Source organism: Pleurodeles waltl, chromosome 10 (assembly GCF_031143425.1).
Source record: "Pleurodeles waltl isolate 20211129_DDA chromosome 10, aPleWal1.hap1.20221129, whole genome shotgun sequence".
In the NCBI taxonomy this organism is placed as follows: Eukaryota; Metazoa; Chordata; class Amphibia; order Caudata; family Salamandridae; genus Pleurodeles; species Pleurodeles waltl.
The window spans coordinates 512,555,652-512,568,952 of NC_090449.1; the positions used below are offsets into that span (position 1 = coordinate 512,555,652).

The 13,301-nt window shown below is 48.0% G+C and overlaps 1 protein-coding gene across 6 annotated transcripts in view; it reads right to left on the reverse strand.

Annotated features, from left to right (window-relative positions):
- KIF9 (kinesin family member 9) overlaps positions 1 to 13,301 on the reverse strand; it is a 483,408-nt gene that overhangs the window by 337,115 nt on the left and 132,992 nt on the right. For all 6 annotated transcript variants that reach the window (XM_069210940.1, XM_069210938.1, XM_069210939.1 and 3 more), the window contains one exon: positions 901 to 956. In XM_069210940.1, coding sequence (XP_069067041.1) covers positions 901 to 956 — 56 coding nt within the window. The remainder of the gene's footprint in view (positions 1 to 900; positions 957 to 13,301) is intronic.

The window sequence follows — 13,301 nt, forward strand, 5'->3', positions numbered from 1 at the left end:
GCTGCTTTCTAAACAAGAACATCTTTCTTACAAGAACTACTCTACTCTTAAACTGGGAGGCTTTGTTACAGTGACAAAACAAATACACTGTTGCCCCTGAAGGTGGGGTTGAAAAGCACAACCAGAGCATGTGGTGTGCTTAATTTTTCACTCCCATCGACTGCTTTAAATGGAAAAAAAACAATTTGTTTAGGTACGCCTATTGGGCCCTATATCAAATCTGCTTTATTTGTGTGTAGTTTTAATAATTGCAAAGATTTCTTTTTTAACTAAATCGGTTTGTAAAATGATGATGTTAATTTCCTAACCGTGATGTTGTTTCAGTCATGCTGTTAATAGGCCATAAGTATGTTCCGAGGAGGAGGGCCTTGCTGTTTGTGCCAAGCTAAAAAAAATTAAGTTCAGTGTTTCTCATTGAAACCTACTCAGCCACTGCTTGAATTAAGACTGGAGCCTCACCTCCTCTAACAATCTAGTTTTATACAATTTCTCTACAGTAAGGGATTCTTCCAACTCAAGTGAGCAGTTATCACATGTAAACACAGGTGCTTAATATTCTCATAGTCTGTAATGTACTGATGTTGCAACAGTGCTCCTCATGTTCCATCAACGTTTCAATCCACATAATCATATCACCGCACACCTAAAAAACATGGTGTTCTCCATTTTGATCAGTGTCAACACAGCTCAATTTAGATTGACAATATGTTCCATCAGTTTCTGCATTATAAAAACAGATGATTCATATCAACAACCATAGCTACTTTCAGAAACTATATTCTCTACCAACAGGAATCATGGGCTATGCCTCATGCATTGACAGAGAGGAAAGCATCCACAAAACAACCCAAGCTTGATATTTAGGAGACACCTGCATACATTATGAGTAAGGCCACCTACCTTAAAATTACCTTGAACTGGTTGAACACTTCTTGGATTTGTCTGACGTTTACGATCTAAGAAAAAGAACAGCAAATAAACATGTTTTAAAAATTGGGCCAATGGAAGCCAGGGCCAAAATGCAATGAATGGAAATTTGTATTCAACACTCAGAAAATTTGTCAATTAAAAAATTTCATGAAAAAAAACTAAGGTGCGTAAAACTGCTAATTTGTTAATGCTGGCAGGGCAAATTCTTCCCCAAGGTACTTCCTGTCACAATCGTAGCCAGCAGTGATGAGTAGCTAACAGTTCTTCAGTCTGAAACTATGACAAAGAACTCTCCTTGACAGTGGGTACCTGGAAGCAGCTGCTAATAAGAAGAGGGACAGTCAACTGAGACTCCAACTCAGTTCTGGTAAGCAATCTAATGCACTGGCTGTACAGTGTGAGCTACCGCATCTGAGCTTTGAGATGAATGGCTTAACATTAGGTTTCGGTGCAGAACATGGAGACAACTACCAAAATGCTTAAGTATAAAGCAAGATGAGTGACACTTTGCACAGCTGTAATTAATCACCAGTTTGTAACCAAATGTAGATTAGCTACGCTTGCACTTTATGCTTTGATAATAAAACATGTTCACAGGCGATTGACTTTTATACTTCTTCTCAGAGGCCTTTTAAGAATTAAAGGTCTGGTTTAGATTTGGAGGACGGGTAGGTACTCTGTCACAAACATAGCAGATATCATGTCCACCTTATCACAAGCGCATTAGGGTGTAATACACTTGTAGCACGGCAAACAGATCATTCTTCATGTTTGTGATGGCGTAACCAATATGCCACACTCTAAATTAGTCCCTACATGTTTTAATGAATGTATTTGTACATTGTGCTGCTGGGCTGCTTTATGTTTTGTACTATGACTACATATTTCATGTTAAATTAAACACATTATGGGTTTCAGAGAAAATTGCTTTAAAATTCTGGTGCATTGGGCAACTTAAAAAAATCAACCAATACACTACACTGCATGACTGTGATAAATTGGGTTGTTGGTGGAATGGGGTGTGAGCCCTAGTCAAGCAGCAACCACAGTTCTTGTAAGGGTAGGGTACAAGCGAAACCCAAATTAACCTGTGCTCACCCTCTGGTACGTTGTCACAGAGCAGTCAGACTTAACTTGAAGGCAATGTGTAAAGTATTTGTGCAGCAATTCAAACAGTAAAATAGTGAAAACACCATCCAAAAAGGATCATACACCAGGATAGAAAAACAGAATTTAATTTAATAAATAAAACAAGACCAAAATGATAAATATCCAATGAGTAGAGTAGTAATTTTGTAAAGAATAAACTGTAAAATAGTGCCTAGATGCAAGAAGTGCCATCTGGGGATATCTGGTCGCCCCCCCCAACCAGCACACAGTCCAAAGTTCAAGCTGATTGCGGTGGAGCGCAGGCCAGCTACAGGGACCCAGTTAGGCCCGCTGAAGTAAAGTTCCTTAAATCCTGGGTACGGAGCTTTACATGGGTCTGAAACAAAGATGTTACATGCAGCAGAAGTGATGCGTCAGTTCTGAGATGTGGTGAGGCTGCGGTGCGAGATCCTGATGCGTCGACATTGAGGATCCTGTCGAAGGGGATTGCAATGTGAAGACCAGTGTCAACAATGCATGGCACAGTCGAGGGGATGCACTGGTTCCAATCCATGCAATGAGTAGTTTCGGCATCACTGTCAAGGCTGCTGTCAACAAGGGATGCGAGCAAACACCTTAGGCCCACTTCCAAGGGTCCAGGACAGGGGTGGGACACCATGGTAGGGCAAACTCACAGATGGCAGAGTCCAGGTGTAGAAAGAGTGTGGTTGGAAGTCTTTTATGTCCCTGAGACTTTGAGGCCAGCCAATTAGCCCTTGGAGGCACTCTGGGTTCTGGGTTGGAGAGATGCAGGTCTAGTCCTTCTCACTCCCAGGAAGAGGGCAGCGGGCACAGGTCAGCACAGCAAAGCAAAAGTCCAGCACAATGGCAGTCCAGCAGAGTGACAGTCCTTCAACAGCAAAGCAGTCCTTCTTACTGGCAGAGTATCCACAGGTCCAAAAGTGTACCCAAGTCGTGGTATCTGGTGTCCAGTTCTTATACGCAGTTGTGCCTTTGATGTGAGGAACACTTCAAAACCATGTCTTTGAAGTGCACAGATGTCCTGCCCTGGGTCCAGACGCACTACGGGGGCAGGGAAGAGGGCTGGAGGGTGTGGGAGAGGGGATAGCTATATGACACAGCCTATTCAGGTGTAAGTGTGGCAGTGTTCAGCTCCTTTCTCCCTCCTGCCCAGGATGGGCCATCAAGTCACACCTAAGCTCTCATTCTGTGTGTCTGTCTAGGTGGAATACACAAATCCCAGCTGTCACCCACCCCAGCCAGGTGATCAGAGACAGGCAGCAGGCAAAAACTGGCTAAAGCATGTAGGGCCAGATGTAGCAACAAACCAAATTGCGAGTTGCAATTTGCGAGTCCATCCGACTCGCAAATTGCAACTCGCAATTTGGTGGCAGTACGGTGTCTCAGACACCGACTGCGACTCGCTATGGGGTCGCAATGACCCACCTCATGAATATTCATGAGGTGGGTCGCAAATTGCGGCCCCATAGCGAGTATAGGCACTCGCAAACATGGAGGCCTGCTGTCGTCAGCAGACCTCCATGTTCGTGACTGCTTTTAAATAAAGCAGTTTTTTTTTTTTTAAGTGTAGCCCGTTTTCCTTACAGGAAAACGAGCTGCACTTAAAAAAAAAACGAAACCTTTAGTTTCGGTATTTTTTCAGGGCAGGGAGTGGTCCCTTGGACCACTCCCTGCCCTGAAAAAATATTTTTGGGTCCAGTCACAAACTGGAAGGGGTCCCATGGGGACCCCTTCCAATTTGCGAGTGGGTTACCATCCACTTGAAGTGGATGGTAACTGCGATGCCATTTGCGACCGCGTACGCGGTCGCTAATGGTATTGCATCCCACTGCGAGTCGCAAATAGGAAGGGAACACCCCTTCCTATTTGCGAGTCGGAAATGCATTTTGCGAGTCGGTTCTGACTCGCAAAATGCATTTCTGCATAGGAAACTGCGTTTTGCGACTCGCAAACGGCAAATTTTGCCGTTTGCGAGTCGCAAACAGTTTCCTACATCTGGCCCCTAGTGTAGAGATATAGGGGGTGATTCTGACCGCGGCGGTCGCCGCCCGCCAAGCGGTTCCCGCCGAAAGACCGCGGCGGTCATTCTGGCTTTCCCACTGGGCTGGCGGGCGACCGCCGAAAGTCCGCCCGCCAGCCCAGCGGGAAACACCCTTCCCACGAGGAAGCCGGCTCAGAATGGAGCCGGCGGAGTGGGAAGGTGCGACGGGTGCAGTTGCACCCGTCGCGAATTTCAGTGTCTGCAAAGCAGACACTGAAATTCTTTGTGGGGCCCTCTTTGGGGCCCCTGCAGTGCCCATGCCATTGGCATGGGCACTGCAGGGGCCCCCAGGGGCCCCACGACACCCCATACCGCCATCCTGTTCCTGGCGGGTGAACCGCCAGGAACAGGATGGCGGTATGGGCTGTCAGAATCCCCATGGCGGATTCCCATGGGCAGCGGAAAGTCGGCGGTACACCGCCGGCTTTCCGCTTCTGGGCGCGGCTGTACCGCCGCGGTCAGAATGCCCGGCGGAGCACCGCCAGCCTGTTGGCGGTGCTACCGCCGACCTCCGCCATGGCGGTAATTACCGCCAGGGTCAGAATGACCCCCATAGTGCACTTTACTACGGACTTATAAGTACATTAAGGCCCTCATTCCGACCCTGGCGGTTTCAAACCGCCAGGGTGGAGGGCAGAGGAAGCACCGCCAACAGGCTGGCGGTGCTTCCCGGGCCATTCTGACCGCGGCGGTAAAGCCGCGGTCAGAAAAGGGGAACCAGCGGTTTCCCGCCAGTTTTCCCCTGGCCCAGGGAATCCTCCATGGCGGCGCTGCTTGCAGCGCCGCCATGGGGATTCCGACCCCCTTCCCGCCAGCCTGTTCCTGGCGGTTTACACCGCCAGGAAGAGGCTGGCGGGAACGGGTGTTGTGGGGCCCCTGGGGGCCCCTGCACTGCCCATGCCACTGGCATGGGCAGTGCAGGGGCCCCCTAACAGGGCCCCACAAAGATTTTCACTGTCTGCTTAGCAGACAGTGAAAATCGCGACGGGTGCCACTGCACCCGTCACACCCCTGCAAATCCGCCGGCTCCATTCGGAGCCAGCTTCCTCTTTGCAGGGGCTTTCCCGCTGGGCCGGCGGGCGATCTTTTGGAGATCGCCCGCCGGCCCAGCTGGAAAGTTGAAATGACCCCCGCGGTCATTTGACCGCGGTGCGGTCTTTGGGCGGCGCCCGCCGCCCGCCGGGGTCAGAATGACCCCCTAAGTATACTAATTGGACATAAGCCACTGTTACAACATTTTTGCGAACAAGCCCAAGAACTTTGGCACTAGTCAGCAATGGTAAAGTGTGTAGAATCCTAAGGCCAGCAAAAACGAAGTCAGCAGAAACAGGAGGTCTGGATGGAAAAAGTCAGGGGGAAACAAAGGATGCCAGATCTAACAATGACTTATATAATAAAGTAGTGGCATACAGACACAAGTGCACACAATCATGTGCCTTCCATAAGGAGCAGACTGCATTGGGTCCTCCTTGCTTTACGAGTACGCTGCACACAAGGGCATGAAGGAAAAAACACTATTTAACCAAGAAGTACTTCACACATTTAAATATTTTCCTATGTGATGGCTGTGTTAAACTAATGATCCACCCAACCAGGGGGGTTTATTCAGGGGAGGAGAGTGTTTGAGGTGTAACACACCCCAAATTAGGGGATTCTTGGCTTGGCAGTTGAGTCCGGGGACCCCGAACCAGTGTCTGATATATATATATATATATATATATATATATATATATATATATATATATATATATATATATATATATAGAGAGAGAGACAGAGAGAGAGAGACAGACAGACAGACAGACAGACAGACAGACAGACAGACAGACAGAGAAGAGAGACGGAGGCAGATATACTCATATGGTGGCTGAATTTCAAAATGTGAAACCATGTAACCTGGAATCAGTACAAGCTAACCCACTTGTCAAAATTGTGTGATCCTAGGCAAATATTTTTTTTCACAGAGCATCCTTGTTCTTTATTATCACATGAGCGCACTTTTAAGTACTTGAGTTTACGATATGCAGTGAAAAAACATCTTCTATTCGATTAAGTAAACTGTAATATTGCTTTTTCTATAATAAGACTCTAGGCCAAGTGTAGGGTTTACATGACTACTTACAGGCCTCTTAATTCACTAATGACATTGTCACTGAGAGGTGAGCCATGAATGTTTCTAGAAACGATTACTTTTAATAAATGTCTATGCAGTTATACAATCTGATGTACTATGAAGAAGTGCTTCTGCATGGTAAAGAAATACACTTTATTGAATTTTGAAGAGATTCATATTTTTACATAATGTTTGTTGCATGATATATGCATGCCAATGCTTTCATGGCTCTCATCGTGCACTGACTTAAAGCTAAGCCAGACCTATGGCTCGGTTCACCCTATTAATTTGCCTGCACACCCTCCTCAATTTTGGACTGGGTTTTAGAACATGGGCTATCAGTCACTTGGTTTGTAAAAGGGGAGGACTAGAAACATGAAGCCCTGTCAACATGCACCAATTTGACAACTCTACTATCAAGGCTTCTTATAGCAGAGAAGGAGGAGAGCGTGTGCAGTGAAAATACAACTAAAATTGATATTCCTAGTGCAGGCATGCTAGGCCGCTGTGCTGTACGTGACCATAATCATGAGTTCCCAATGAGAATTACCAGCCCAGGGAAGACAGGCAAGGGCTTAGCTTCAGCAGGGGTGTTTGGGATGTGACACCCATCAAATGCATTCTTGGTTTGGTAGTTGGATCTGCTATGTCTCTGTTAGTTTTTCTTGTTGTTCTCATTTGACCAAGAGGTTTTTTAACTTGTTTATGCTTTGGATCAGGATCTTAAATATACATAATGATCGGTTTACAATAATAGTAGTAAATCTGCACCCACAGAATGCTTGTTGAATGTGTGCAAATTTTAGAAATCATAAACATTGGCAGTGGTAGGCTTGGAAAGCTACGTCAATCTCAATTTTCCAGGTATATGATTGGACTGGCAATCAAACACCCAATAGGTGATGGAAGGACTGCTTGCAAATAGTCTAATCAGTGGCAATCACTTGAGGTAGCATTCCAACCCTTTGTTTTTTGTCTACTGGGGCACTCTAGACAGAGGCCCACCTAATGCAAATCAGTACTAACCCTGCTCTTCATGGGAACAGTCCATGACAAACCTTGTTCATCTCACCCCTTCACCCTGTGGCCTACTGCTCTGTAGGTGGGACATTTGAGATTCTCACCCCTCAAAACTCACTAAGTTACACCCCTGCACTCAACTGGTTACCAGACAGCAAAAAGCACTTCTTAGGGGTAAGATTATTTGAAGTATTGATATCACTCTCTAAAGTGCGTAGTTGAACACTGAATATACACATTAAAAGCAGTTGAAAGTTTTCTTGATGTTGCTCCAGTATAATATGCAGTTGTACTCCTGTGATTATAGCAGATTGCTAAAAATAAGATAACATTCAGGTTAACAGGCTTTTTTAAAAGATTTTTTTATCCATTATATAGGAGGTTAAATAGATGCGATTTCACATTGGAGATAGACACACGCTGTGAGTCTGGGTAAATATATGAGTTTGACAAAGGCAGGATAAAATGTAAGTACAGAGTTAAATGCTACTGGTGCGAGACGGATCTTCCCCATCCATCAAAAAATCGACCATGTGCATTCCTTCCCATTAAACATCTACCATTGTAAATGCATGCTAATGTACAAGTGCGAAAGAAAGAGCTGTATAGGTTATATTAACCTTTTTTCTTTTTTTTATTCCTTGTTTTAAATTGTGATTATTTCAGTGAACTCTGATAGCTGTAATAAGCACTTGTGTCTCATGATGGGCATTGTAGATGGGTACAATATTGTGTTGACGCTTCTTTTCAGTTCGCTGTTTGGGGTACACATCAATTCACATTTAAAAGGTATTACAGTTTTGTTTGTGCTCAAAATCTAGACCCCAGGACGTCATTTGTCTACAGAGTCAGGGGGATCTGGAAGGAGGAGACAAAGGCCCTCATTCCAACCCTGGCGGTCTCTGACCGCCAGGGCGGAGGGCAGCGGAAGCACCGCCAACAGGCTGGCGGTGCTTCCTGGGCTATTCTGACCGCGGCGGTAAAGCCGCGGTCAGAAAAGGGGAACCGGCGGTTTCACGCCGGTTTTCACCTGGCCCAGGGAATCCTCCATGGCGGCGCTGCTTGCAGCGCCGCCATGGGGATTCCGACCCCCTTCCCGCCAGCCTGTTTCTGGCGGTTTTCACCGCCAGAACCAGGATGGCGGGAACGGGTGTTGTGGGGCCCCTGGGGGCCCCTGCACTGCCCATGCCACTGGCATGGGCAGTGCAGGGGCCCCCTAACAGGGCCCCATACAGATTTTCACTGTCTGCTTTGCAGACAGTGAAAATCGCGACGGGTGCCAGTGCACCTGTCGCACCCCTGCAACTCCGCCGGCCCCATTCGGAGCCGGCTTCCTCGTTGCAGGGGCTTTCCCGCTGGGCCGCCTTTTGGCGGTCGCCCCCGGGGCCCAGCGGGAAAGCCAGAATGGCATCCGCGGTCTCCTGACCGCGGAGCGGCCATTCGGCGGTGACCGCATGGCGGGCGGCGGTCGGTCAGAATGACTGCCAAAATCTCTAAGTGGGTTTTACCTTTCCCCACACCCAGTCTCCAATTACATCACTTTTGTTGCTTTTGAAAAATTATTGAGTAGTAGTATGAATTCTTAAAATGGCGTGTAACTAAGTTCCTATCCTTCCCTCTCAAATCCACAGAGAGAGGCCAGCTTCAGTGAATGGAGCCTTGGCTCATCTTTGGCTACTTGTCCTGAGCAGTAAGTCAGCCTTCAAAGAAAGGTGTCAGTAGTAACCAAGCACACCAAAATACAGTAGAATATACATAACTTAAAAAGTTCACATCAAGTTTAAGTATAAGAAGTAATTTACAAATGAAAATCGAAAACAAGTGTTAATGGATTTACAAGGAATTGAAAGTAAAAACAAAGGCCCTCATTACAACCCTGGGCTGTTTTGTCGGTTGCCCCGCCAACAGGCTGGCAGTGCAATCCTGTGTATTACGACCGGCGGAAGCACTGCGGTCGCACCGCCACGTTGGTCCTGGCGGTTTACCGCCACGTTGGTCCCAGAGGTTTACTGCCACGTTGGTCCCAGGGGTTGTAATCCTCCAGGGCAGCGCTGCTTGCAGCGCTGCCATGGGGATTACAAGTCCCCCTCCCGCCAGCCGAAAAAGGCTGGCGGAAACGGGAGTCGCGGGGCCTTTGGCAAGGGTAGTGCAGGGGCCCCCTGCCACAGCCCCATGGAGCCCCATGGAGCTTTTCACTGTCTGCATAGCAGACAGTGAAAAGCGCGACGGGTGCAACTGCACCCGTCGCACTGCCGCAACACCGCCGGCTCCATTTGGAGCCGGCTCCCGTGTTGCGGCCAACATCCCCGCTGGGCCGGTGGGCGGAAACCGGGGATGTTGTGATGGCCACCGCGGAAGTGTGGCCGCATTGGCGGCCGCGCGTCGGTTACAACTTGGCGGACGGTGGTTGCCGCCCACCAAAGTTGTAATGAGGGCCAAAATCTGGTACGGTCTCACTTTCATGGTGCTGCAGCCTGCCACTTTAGATGATTACGCTCACTGCTACTTCGGCGGTAAATCCTAAGCACATTTTCTGATTATTTATGTGCCGTTATCTAATTATTTGTAAAAAAAAATGTATTGCTTCCTATTCTGGACGAGGTCAACAAAGCCTTCTCAGCACATACGATAAACTGTGATTCTTTAGCACAGGACGCAGGCAAGACTTTCTTCTGAGGGTTTAGTGGGATGCACGAGGGATTTCAAGGGTTCACTAGAATGCTGATGGTGGTTGGCAGCGTTACAATGTCCTAAAAGTTCCGATGATCTCTTCCACCACTCTTAAACCACGCTATTGGAGAGCTGCAACAAAATATCCCAAAGCCACTTGCAGGTGAGAATACCAACATGATAGAATGTCCAAAAAAAGCGATATAGAATGATCTTTTAAAATTAATTTCTACTGGAAACTAATCACCCCAGTCTACAAGGTGACTCTGAAATTTAAAGTTCTCAAATTCCCAAATGCCAGATTTAAAAATCGAAGTAATCGTCTGCTGTCATCTCCAGGACAATGTATCAGATCTGTGTGAATCATGAGCCTGGAACCCGGCAGAGTGTCATCAAAAGGGAAGATGTAGTTTTGGTCTGTGCTCTACATTTTCAGTGGTGACATCAGCTCATTCAATAACTTTCCTCAACGTAAGTAAAATCTTCCTTTATATCTGCATTTTCAGGCCTGGTTACTAAAACGCTGTAACTGCAATGTTAATAACCTTTGCCTACTGGTAAGTGTTGTTAGGTCTGGCCAAAAAACAGCTTTGCTGCATGAGAAAAAGGGTCAGTCCACTTCAAGCACTAACTCTCTTCAGCATCAGTGATGGCATTTTGCTCAGGCACATATGCCTAAAAAGTAGTTCACTTCAGTTCCCAGGCTGGTGGAGGACTACGAGTGTGTGCTTTGTGGAAGGATTAGTGCATGGATGCAGGTAACAGAACCCAGGCCTGCAGCACGCAGATTTGCATACCTCACAACACATTCGGAATCTGTTCAAAGTATACTGAATGTATGAATGATACTACGCTGGATTGAAGGTGACTGTCTACACATTTCACCTCCATGAAAAGGAAAGACAACCTGCAACCGCAATTACAGCCTAATGTTGTATCATAAAGACGTGACTTCTAATAGCAAACAACCAAAGCATTATTCTCTGCCCACAAACGTGTAACTGTTTTTGGTATGGTCAGATTTTTTGCAATCTGCACAGCTGAGGCGTTAGCTAAGCGTGATCGACCTATGGCGATTATTGGCACAGTGAACAAGGTACTGTGAAAAATAAATATTGCTTGTGCAAGACACCCTTTCACTTTCAGACTAACACAGACAGAAGATTTCCACTCTGACACTGGCCTGTCATGAGAAATGTTAGGAAAGGCCACCCCCACAACTGATCCGAATGGTTTTAATGATATGCCTGACGTGTGGGTGAGCGACGAGCGATTCCTCCATAATGCGTCCTGTTGTCGGGGTTCCCTCGGCCGCCCGGCTGACAGAACCATGGCTGCACTGACAGAAATGGACATGGGGTGGAGCAAAATGAAGGTGGGACATGGGCCTGAGCTGCCTCCGGCCCCGGTATCCCGCTAACGACGCTGCTGCATGGAGCACTTCAAGGGGCAGGGTGTGGACAGTAAGTGTGTAGTATCGCTAGCCAGTGATGGAACTGGTCGCCGGACACTACCATAGTGGCCAAAACTGTAGGGGTTAAATAGCCCAAAATTATCTGTCTCCCCTCTCCCCCCCTACTGTAACCACCTGTTGTGGTATATCCGAAGTCACGGGGTACTGGATATAAATAAAGAGCATGGCCCGGGGTGTGGCAGAGTATGGCACAACATGAAGGTAGTGTTTCACGAGTGCATAAAGTGTCCGTAAAGTGCAGCCCTCAGCCACGCGTCATCTAAACAAGGAAACGGTGTGCCAAGTTGTTATTTTCAAGTGCTGGTGTCAGAGCCCTCCGACACTACATGTTTGGCGACCTGCCGTGCTGCTCCCCTGTGGCGGCTGCTTTATTCGCGGTGCTTGTGCCACATGGGTCGATGCCTTGTGGTGCTGCCTGCCCTGCTGCGGTGCGCTCCAGCACTGCACTGCCGCTGCCATGTGCAGCCATCCATGCCCGTACCAGCTGAGACTGCCGTGTGGACGCTTTCCTGCCGCATGCAAGGCCTCCTCGTGTGCTGTGCGCACATTGTACTCCGCGCGCCTTTGCGGTAGGCCCTGCCCACCCCACCTGGAAGACCGGAGCTTTCTGTTGCCACGACACTGGCTTCTGGCAACTGCCGTCCACGTGGTTTTCGTCTGGCCCACAGCCCCACCGTCTCCAATTCGTGCCAGTGCACGTGTTCTGGGCCCCATCCTGGTCCCCACAAGACTGTGCTGACCACCCCAGCTCTATGCCAGGCAAGTGGTGATCCAGTATCTACGGTGACGTTTCAGCTGCCCTGTGTCTGGTCTCCCTGACAAATTGCACACTCACCTGCCTTCACCATGTCGGCAATACCGCCTGTAGAGCCTTTCATTGTTGACGGTGCTCCTTCTGCTCAGGCCCCTAGGTGGAGAGACTGCGTGGAGAGGGTCCTATTGCTTTTTGAAGCTACTAAGGTGGATGACACTCAGAAGTGCGCAATGCTTCTACACTTAGGAGTCAAAGACATCTACAGGATCTCCAAGAACCTCCTGGAGGACACCCCCAAAACGCACACCACTCTGATTGCTGCCCTAAACAGACACTTTGAGCCCATGGCAAATACCGAATATGAGTGTTTCGTTCTAGGGCAAGCTTGCCAGCAAGCAGAGGAGTCAATTGACTCGTTCCACGTGCGACTGAGAGATTTGGCCAGTACCTGCAGGTTCGCAGACGAAGTGGAGGAGATAAGAGGGCAAGTAATCCAGGGTTGTGCGTCGGTAAAGCTCAGAGAACGGATCCTAGAAGAATCGGGAAGGTCTCTCCCAGACATACTCATGATGGGACAAACAAAAGAACTGTCTAAGGCCAAGGCGTCTCATAGGGAGGCAACCCTACAGAGACCGATAAAGGAGGAAACTGTCAACGCCGTCACCTCTCCTGCAAGCAAGACCAAATACCGCCCAAACAAACCACTGATGAGACAATGCAGATACTGTGGCGGCCCGTCACACAGACCTTCAGAATGCCCAGCAAGGGGGAAGAAATGTGCGGGCTGTGGAAAGTTGCATCACTTTGTGAAGGTATGCAGGTCAAGCAAAGCCTGAATTGGTAGCGCATCCATCAACGTGACGATGGTCAAATTAGAACATGGCAGTGACATGGATGACGATGAAGCTGGGGAGCATGTAATTCACTCCTTATTTGCCGTCGGAAACACAGCACAGTCATCAAAAAAATTCCCAAAGTGCCAAGTCCAAGTAGGCACCCACGACATTCTAGCTGTCATTGACACTGGAGCATCAATAAACGTCCTGGCTGCCAAACAACTCCGCCAAATGAATCCAGTCCCCGTGTTGACCAAAGCCAAAATCAAAGTATATGCCTATGGGCAGAACATACTACTGGCTTTGAAGGGAGTGTTCCAAACTACCATCAC